The following is a 10,159-nucleotide window of genomic DNA, read 5'->3' as shown; positions in this document are numbered from 1 at the left end:
GGAGAGCATTGTTCGGACAAGCAACTCCCGATCCCCGATGACTACAAAATACGATTTATGTTTCCATCAGAGAGAGACAGAATATCCTGATGGCTTGAGAGTCGGGCACGGAAATCTTATCTAATCAATCCCTTTCCAATACACACATACACACACGTAGCTAGCATAGGAGATAACGCCCGCGCTGACTGTATGCAAAATAAATATCGGCAGCATGAAAATTAACAACAGTCTTCTCGATTTTTTCCTCTCCCTCCAAAGACCTACAATAATACAGTTGCGCCTTTCCTAGTTTGATGTCATCATCATCAGCGTAATTAAAGAAAAAAGCTTAAAGAGCATGCATTTTTTTCAGATGTAACAAGAACAGATAGAGTAAAGAGAGCTTGTAACATCACAACCACAACAACAACAGCAAAAGCAACCTCTGAGCCCGAGGATTCGTCCGTATCTGAACTGCTTTTATTATCAATTGCGAAATCATAATAAGAGTAAATAATAAATAAGAGGCATCATCTTAATAGGAAAAAGTCAGAACACCTTGTTTTGTTTATTTTTTTCTCAAATAAAAGGCAGCTTTCCCGATGATCACTGAAATTATAACGACAGCGATTGATCGGAGGGCTTGCAAAGGAAAAGGAAAAAAAAATCATCATCATTGGTCCTAAAAACGCAACCGTTCCCCTTTGCTCACTTGGCACAATAGAAATTGACTGTCTCTCAAAGAGCCATGCGCCTAGTGCTATTTATAGCCAGGGGCTGTGTTGGAAGATACCATTAAGCTTCTCCCAGGCAGACAGACAGGGGGGTGGTTGGTTGGGAGGAGGGGGTTTAGGCAGAGTAGAGGCAAAAGCAATCCCCCACCCCCAGCCTCCCTTCCCCGCACACACACACATCCACACACTCACACCCCACCCCCTAGTCTGGCTGGGAATTTGAACCGATCCAGCCTGTTTAAACGGAAAGGACACAGATCTTCAATGTAAAAAAAAAATCAGATCAGACCCAGAGAGAGAGAGAGACGGAGAGGGAGGAGTGTGTGTGTGTGTGAGTGTGTGTGTGTGTGTGTGAAAGAGGGAGAGAGAGAGAGAGAGAGAGAGAGGGAGGGAGAGAGAAAAGAAGAGGGGGAAAAAAAGGAAAGAAGATTTTCTCTATGTATATAAAGATGGCCACGTTAGCAAACGGACAACCAGACAATACCAGCCTGAGTAGCAATCACAGCAACCCCAGCACCAACGGGCATATGAACGGATTAAACCATAGTCCCGGAAACCCATCCACCATCCCAATGAAGGACCACGATGCCATTAAGCTCTTTATTGGGCAGATCCCCCGTAACCTGGACGAGAAAGACCTCAAACCGCTCTTCGAGGAGTTCGGGAAGATCTATGAACTGACGGTGCTGAAGGACAGGTTCACTGGCATGCACAAAGGTGAGTTACCTCCTGAACTTTCCCGGGAGAGATAGGGAGAGGAAGGGAGGCTCTCGCTCCCTCTCTGGGTCTCTCTTTCTCTCTTTTCTTTCGATTTCATTTCATTTTATTTCATTTTCAGCTGGCCGGGGGCGGAGGCGGCTGGCTGGGGCGGAGGGAAAGAAATAATAGACCCTCCTGGAAAGAAAAGAGAGAGAGGCAAAGAAGGGGGTCAGCTCTCTTTCATTTCTTTATTAGTATGTTTATTTCTCTCCCCCTTTTTATTTATTTATTTATTTATTTTGCTGAGATGCAGCCACTTGAAAAGCCCGAGAGTCCAGGCGAAAGAGAAAGAGAGAGGCTCGGCTGGCAGGCGGCTGTCCACAGGCTGTGGTGCTGAAACAGATTAAGGGGATTTCTTTATTTATCTTTGGGAGCCGCACATTTTCCACCGAGGGGTGTGTGTGTGTGTGTGTGTGTGTGTGTGTGCGCGCGGAGCTGGGAAGCCCCTATTTTACAACTGTTGTGTGCTAGGCATCGACGCTTTCTTCTTCTTCTTAATTTTTATTTTTACTGTTGTTAGTAGGGTTCTTATTTTTAGTCTGCTTCGAAGCCAGGAGTGGAGGAGAGTGAGTTGCTCGGGAAGGGGGGTTATTTAATTTTATTTTTGTTCAGCGTGGGAACAGGGATATAAACAACAATAAAAAAGCCCATCCTAAGCTGGGGCGGGGTGAGGGGGGGAATGAATTTGCAAAGTGTGTGTGTGTGTTGGAGGGGGGAGAGCCAGGAGGCACGGGTTGCAGTTCAGTTCCAGAGGGAGAGAAGTCTCCAAGCAGACATACTCAAAGCGCTACTTTAATGTGCCCAAAGTCCATCCCAGGAACTTTTTGGGTTTTCTTTCAAGGAAGTGGAGACGTGCTCCCCGTGTGATGCCTCGCTCATTCTGGCTCTGCCTGCTCCTCTCCCTTGTTAGACTCTCCGAAGGTGCATTTCAGACAGAGAATGCTACGTTTTAGGGAGTGGGGGAGGGTTTAGGTAGTGGGGGAAGATGCTCAGATCCCCGGGTAGGAAAGTAGGACTCACAGGGAGGAAGTTGAAGGTAATTTGCATGGTAGCACTGCTTAGGAGCAAGAGAGATCTGGGAGCAAAGCAAGCCTCATTATTAACTCAGGTTCTGTAAATGTGTGTGTGTGTTTGTGTGTGTGTGTGTTTGTGTGTGTGTGTGTTTGTGTGTGTGTATCTACTTCATTGAAAACATAGTACTTAAAAATAATAATAAAAAGAAAGATTAGACCCCGAAGTGAGTAGGGTGTGACTGCAGATCTAGTTCTGTTTTTTTCACGGGGTACAGGGGAGTGGAAGTTGCCCTGTTAACAGAGAGGTTCAGCACCAGCCTCTACTCCAGCCTGGTGGACTGCTGGCAGGGATAGTCACTGGGAATAGCATCACTGGCTTCCCAGCTTTCCAACTGCCTTGGCGAGTTGTAAATCTTAAACTTAATGGCATGTTTCCCCCTTCCCACTCACTCCCCTCCTCTCTTCCACCCTAAGGAAATGCGAATGAAAATATCAGACTGTGCAAACTACCAGTATCTCACAGGCTAGATAAAATATCTAGGGATTGGAGATTGGGGATTCAGTACAAGTTATAGGGTATTTCTTCCTTCCTTCTTTGCCGGTCCCTCCAAACACCCGTCTTGTATTTGTAATGACTAGTGTAACCCTTCAGAACCTCACTTTCCTTTCAGATTAGCTTCCTAGAAACAACATCAAGGTTGAATGGGTACCATTTAAAAGAGACATCCATACTATAGTAATTATTATTAATAACAATAAAAATAATAGCAAAAAAACACAAGAAAGGAGAGGTCCTGGGAGGTTCTGCTTAATATATAAAGCATAGTGAGAGTAGCCACTGAGCCTCTGTGTGTGCGCATGTGTTTGTAAAAATTATCTCAGGTCTCCTTAAAATAAAAATAAGAATAGTAAAAGCTACATAGAAGAGAATCACCTCAATACGATGTAGCAGAAACCTCTGAGATAACATCTAGCCAAGACATTTCTTCGTGGAGGAGTATTTTGCTCTGTTGATGAGATTTTATTCTTTTGTTTTGTTCTGTTTTAACCCTGCAATTAATCAAGCTATGCGCTAACTTTAATTTCTATTCATAGATGTGATTCTGCCTCTTGCAGTTCAGTTTTTCTTGCACTGTCTGTCTGAATTCATAGACACAAACTCAGAAATGGGGGAAGGGACAGATAGAGAGAAAGAGACGGATCATTTATCTTGCCTGGATATGTTTAACACATATTCCAGAATTAAGCAAGATCCTAACTTAATTTCCTTTCATTTCACTCTGTTTTAAAGCTGCAGCATAGGAAAAAAAAAGCCGTGTGGGAAATCTTGTCACCTCATCAAACCAAATTGCATGAGTTCCTCTTGAAAGAAACATAGTCATTTTTAACCTCCTAGAAGTTCTGGACTTTGGAGGGAAAAATGATGATGACGATTGTTATATCGCAGGCAAGGGTTTGAATGAAGCTTCAACAGACACCAAGTTGCCAGCGTTTCAGAGATCGTTTTTATTTAGTACATCTGAGAAGAGTTTGAACTCCTTTCCAGCGATGCTGCTGATTTATTAGCTGATCCTGATAAAAATGTGCCTCTGGCTACCTGGAAAAAAATTACTTTCTTGCCAGTAGTGATTAATTAATATTAAGTCAAAAAGCATGATGGGGCTTTGAAGGATGAGGTTTGTGTTTAGCTTTATTTTATTTCATTTCTTTTCATTTTTAATATATGTTTTTCCATTTCCCTTCTCTAAATTCAATCATGTAAAGCACAGTATTCCCTCAGATCTCCTTGTTTTTGCTTTTCTTTGAAGGAATAGCTGAAGAATTGCATAAATATAGTCCAACTTGGCTCAAAGGGGGTAGGATGGCAATGTGAAACCCCAAGATGCTTTCCATAACCAATGCATAATGTTTATACATTAATTGATCCATCACTTGCAGTTAATTTCATTCCTAATCCAAGGAATGAGGCTGTGGCAATGGTGTGCATTGAAGGGTTAATACTGGTTAATAGTTTATTTAAGTGTACGGAGAACTAGCTAGTGTGTGTGAGGGGGGAAGAAGGTGTGTGCGTGTTGGGGGTAGGGAAAGGAGAAGAATTAGCTCAGAGTAAAAATGTAGCAATCAGAGTAATTTCAAGTGTAAATCCATTGAAATGAAAGTGCAGGATGCGTATGCTTTAAAATGTTATGAAGAGATCCTATGGTGATGCTTGGGTATAGCAGGAGGAAATTCAAGATCAAGAATCTGAAGACAAAGTAAATGATTATTCCCCCTCCCAAGAAACTACCAAAAAGGGCGAGCGAAGTCCCGGGTTCTGCCACCAGCAGTCCTGCCTGCTACCAGGCCAGATACCACGGGAGAGGCAGGGGAGCTCGATCCTTCTGCAGACACACGAAGAGAGAAGGGAGTGCGAGGGAGGCAGCCCGCGAGAGAAGGCGGGAAAGGATTGCCAGATCCCTGAGAAAAGAAGCTTTCGTGGCACGAGCTTAGCTGTTACATACTTCCCCAGCCCTCGCTTCTCTCCACACGGGGCAGAAACACACTCCTGCAGTGGTACTTTGTTTTGGTGTTGGGAAGAGGCAGTGTGCTGAGATCTGTGGGTAGGAGTCTACTGGGGCTGAGCTGACCCACCCACGCGCTTACACACACGCGCGCGTGCGGAGTTAACTAATCACACTTGAACAATTTAGCAAGCCGTTCATTCATAACTTCTCCCCTTCTTATCTAGCAGTGGAGTATGCTTAAAGGCTGAGTTACTGGGAGACATAAAGGTTAGTGCTCTCAGGACAGCCATATTATAATGCATTATCTTTGAAGTCATTTAAGGCCAATTTAAGTGGTATTTAGTATAATATTTATGAATTAATGTAATCTAAATATAGGACTGTCCCCAAAGGTTTAAACAGCCTTTTCTATTGAAGCATACTTGTACCCAAGCCCTGGAATGTGTTTTAATTTAAAACACACAGGTCTCCATAATATTCTATTTAGGAAGTCAGGAGAAATCAGCATTCCACACTTAACTGAGATTTACTGAAACACACGCGGTTGAGTACACTTAAAGAGTAGAGATAGTGTGCAGTGGAAAAACAAGAGTTTTTCATAGACCTGAAATCAACAACATTCTTTCGATCCTCATTTAGGGGGAAAAAAGTATAAAACCCATAAAACCTCCACAAAATCCACCACAGCAGTCCTGCGGTTAGGACGGTGCACCTACCTGACCTGAGCCTCCCTCGACAAGCAGTCAATGCAGCTAGAAAAATGCAGTACGAAGAGAATAATTTAGTTCTATTGCTTTACCTTCTCTAAAGTATAAATAATTCTGAAATTTAAGACACCTGGGGGATAGGTAAACAAAGCTTCCATTCATATTCTGTTATGTTTGATTACAAAGATAGATGATAGATGGATTAAATCCTTGTTAAGTCTAAGCATGATTATGAAGATTTTAGATATCTTAGAAATTCAAAGGTGCAATGACAATGAACGTTCAATTAAGAAGTTATATTTGTATATATGTATAAATGTATAGATTTGTATGTATGTATACACACAGAAAAAGAGGAATGTATACATATTCATGCATACAGCCTTTGGGAAATGGAAATTTAGTTGAAAAGAAGCACAACGCAATACAGGTGCTGAATAAACTCCTCCATAATTGAAACATAAGGCTTGCCTGGCTGAAAGCAACACATACAGCATTTAGGATGGTAGTAAACCAAACAAGTTTTAGGGAGGTAAATATACAAATAAACTAGAATAAAACAGAGGAGGCTTTATGCCTTAGGTCTGAAGAACAACCCCTTAAAAGAATCAAAATGCAATTGGATATCTTGATGGGAGAGACAGAAAAACCAACCCCCTGTACATTTATAATCTCCCGTACAGATGAGTGTCTGTGTATATTTGATAATGCCAAAAAGATAGCCCAGATTTCTTCGTAAATTAGGAGGCTATATGTTAACTCTTTTTTCAGGGGTCTTCACATGGATTCTGGTAACCAAAAGCAGCTGTAGCCAGTTATGATGTTGTTCTTAAAATTGTGTCAGCATTTCCGATACAAACTCCAATTTTCAGGGGTCTCTTGCTTGGCTGTTAAGTTTTGTGCTCAGCTAAAGGCTGTTCACCAACTAACCCCATCAACTACTCATCCGTACAAGACTGTGTTTGTTTTAAAGTTACATAATGCGGATGAAAGAAAAAAATTAAAGTTTGTGTTACTAGAACTTTTACCCTTCCCTAGTTTAAATTTATATTTCCTATACATTTATAGGTTAAGATTATTCCTGCTCATCAGTCTCTACATATAGTGGTGCCTCTGGCCATTTTATGAGAGAAAAAGAAGCTACTTTTTTTAAAGAAATCTTTTCTTCAGAAAAAATATACTGATGACAATCAGGTCTCATAGTATTTACCTGGTCAAAACAGGATTTTAATTAGAGAGTGAAGCAGGAAATTTACTAATTTCTGAAGAATAACAACTAAAAGACAGGAGAGTTTGGAATTTTGTTTTTTTTTATTATTATTATTATTTTATTTTTTTTTCTGTATTCAGCCAGAAGAGAACAGGAATGTTGGTGCTAAAATAGGGGGGAAAAAATTAAGGATCCTTTACAACTTGGATGGAAAGCACGATTCACCTGCTTCCGTATCCAGCATCTGCCTGCGGCCAGCATCATAGGCAGGACACCCTTCAGTAGAAAATTCAAATTGTGTATTATAGTAAAAGCCAGGCAACTGATAGAATAGTTTTTTGAAGTTGTCAGAGACTAACTGGAAATTTTGCCTGGGTAGAGAGTGACCGAGATTGCGGAAAGTGTCTTATGTTCAACAGAAGATTGGCTTGCACCTAAGAAGGAGAGAGGACATAGGACTTTCTTTGTGTGGTGCAAAAAGCAAGGAGCAGAAGGGGCTAGAGGAGGACCGAGGAAGACCTTCCGTAGCCCTAAGATCTGGAAATACGCAGCCACATTTTTCAGCAAAACGTCAGGGCGTTTTTTATCATGCATACGCTGTGCGCGTGCATGCCAGCCGCACTGACCCGACAGACCATAACGACACTAAAGGAGCTGTTACCATCCCTCCCGTCAATCAAGTGTGAACCGAGGCAGGTTTATGCGACAGGCGGTAATGGTTCCAAAGGAGCAAAAGTGGGGGAGATGATCTAGGCTGTTGGGCCAGTTACTTGCATTTAAAATAGAGCAGAAAAATATCAGATTTCCAAAGATTCACGTAGGTGTAGCCTTACAATAATATTTCATAACAGCAGGAGGCTGTAGAGCTCAATATGACCTGTCCACTGAGTGCTGTCAGGTTTGTGCCCTGCAAGAGTTTGCACTAACAAGCCAAGTGTTAAGTGAGCTAAGTTGAATCTCGGCCTTGACAAATGGATTAGTGTTTCATTAATCCCAGCCTCTTCCTTCCTTTGGAAATGAAGGCCTGCTGCCTGCTTTCGGGGCAGAAGCCGGTGACAGTTTTGCCATCACTTCAGTAGGCTCATGTTTGGAAATCCTGGTGCAGGCCTGTGCTTACTCCGTGTTTCACATTTCCTTTAAAATTCCCGATTGTAGATTTACATAGCATAGCACAACACTTGCAGTTGACGCTATCAGCTTCTAGGCTTGCTGGCTTGTCCCTTAACTTAGCCTTCCTTCAGTAAGAGAAACTAAAACTTAAAGGTGGAGGACCTGACAAAAGTCAGCCCCCTGCCACATTCCTCATTCACTTAACTGCTTCATCGATGCCTGTATGACTGTTGCCGGGGCTTGTCATGGCAGACTGACCCTTATGTATTAAAATCTGCAACGGAAAGAGGGAAAAATAATAACCATGGCAAGTGAAAGTTATAGCTTTTCTTCCACCCTCGCTTCACTGGCTGAGCTGGGGTATATATTATAGGGACCTCTCTCTCTCTGCGTAACTCCTTGAGATGCATCATGGCATTCTGGGGATCGCAGGATCTATTGAATCACTTTCTGCACTCTCTGTGCTGCATCGCTTGGTGTGGGCTGGAGTCAAGATGTCACCAGAGATATTGCATTTGTTTGCTTTTGTCACTGTAAGCCACATCCTGAATGCACACACAGGTGAATGCAGCTTTTAATGTGCATTCATTATATCCAACTGACATCCCCTTGAAGGAAGCGAAGGCTTATTACTGTCGCACCTTAAAATAAAGATGGATGAGAGCTCTAAACCTCTCAAATAAAGTGCCTGACCATACATAGTAGCTAAAAATAAATCATATACGGCCATCTATTCCATGTAAATGAATAGCAAGACATATAGATATAGACATTGTGTTAAGTTTGTCAAGCAGAAGCAGCCAAAAATATTGATCAAGACAAGGGGGAAAAATTGATAATGAACTGGACTCCAACAAGACTTTAATTGACAGTGACTTCTGTGAACCAGCTTTGGACAGTATACATAAACTGACCACGATGTAACTTTATTGCAATGCACTCCCCTTTAATTAATTGTCACCTTTGTTAAGACTGGCTACAGATCAAAGGTTTAAAGATACTTAATAGGTTCTTAGTAACAAACCCTTCAGAAGCATTAGAAATATCCGACAGCTCAGCCAATGAGGCATGCAGATTTCGATCTACCTCACCCTTATCTGTTTATTTCTCCCTCCTTTGTTGAACATGGACAATCATTGTTTAAAATTAACTATTTCGTAGATGGTTTTGTTGGCAATGTTAATGCTGCCAGGGGCATGTAGTTGACAGCAAGAGGGTTCTTCGCTGTTAGGTCTACCAGAGTATTTTGCTACCAAAAACTTGTTTACAGTTTGATAGACCAAGGTGCAGTACAGACAGTGTTTGTATTACAGGCTGTCCTTTCCCCGCTCCATTACTGAGATCTGTTATTTCCTTATTTAAATTTGTAAAACATAATGAGACATAGCTTGCATGAAAGGTGCAGTTGAGAATGAACTTTTATCTGAAAGATGCATATGGAGAGAAATACAAGTGTGTCTGTCATGTTTTTCTATCACAAACACACGCGTATGCATTCATTTACTATACACATATATTAATGAAAATATGCATTCAATACAGCTATAGATACATACAGGCTCAAATATGTCTTTAAATAGTTCCTTTCCAAAAGGCTCTACAGAAATCATATTCTTGCATGAAAGTAATAGGTGACTTGCAGGCTATTCCTGGAATTATTTTATGCAGAGTTTAATATGATACGTAGCTGTTTGTTCATTATACTAATTTAATCATACCATCACACTTAATTAATCCATGTCTGGTTTATTTGTACATTGTGTCTGAGTCTCCAAAATATTTTAGGCTGGCTTCCTAGTGCACTGGAGCAGATAACTCTGGACATGAAGCTTCTTCAAACAGATTAAAAATGGAGCTTTGCAGACAGAGATGGTCTGATGAGATCTAACTGCATATTTGTCCTGTTTCTAATTAAATGCCTATGTATCTAATACACAGGGACTGTGTATGCATGCATATATAGAAAGGGCAGGGTTACGTTTGCTTATAGATCCTCTCCTTTTTAGTTCTTAAGGATAGATTCACATCACATAATATGCATCACACTGCAAACGCACACAAATATCTTTGTCGGATTCGGTAGCTTCTTGCAGGTAGATGTATAAAGCAGCATCAGTCTAATAATATCCCTATAAAACAG

The 10,159-nt window shown here is 41.3% G+C and overlaps 1 protein-coding gene across 1 annotated transcript in view; it reads left to right on the top strand.

The window, feature by feature from the left end:
* Nucleotides 1-1,153: 1,153 nt before the first annotated feature.
* Nucleotides 1,154-10,159, top strand: part of CELF4 (CUGBP Elav-like family member 4) — a 709,411-nt gene continuing 700,405 nt past the window's right edge. Inside the window, exon 1 of the mRNA XM_062599561.1 lies at nt 1,154-1,433. Within this exon, the coding sequence (XP_062455545.1) occupies nt 1,154-1,433 (280 nt within the window). The remainder of the gene's footprint in view (nt 1,434-10,159) is intronic.

The sequence above is a fragment of the Rhea pennata genome, chromosome Z, assembly GCF_028389875.1.
Source record: "Rhea pennata isolate bPtePen1 chromosome Z, bPtePen1.pri, whole genome shotgun sequence".
Lineage (NCBI taxonomy): Eukaryota > Metazoa > Chordata > Aves > Rheiformes > Rheidae > Rhea > Rhea pennata.
Note: the sequence above shows the minus strand (reverse complement) of the source record. Positions and strands in the feature narration are given on the sequence as shown.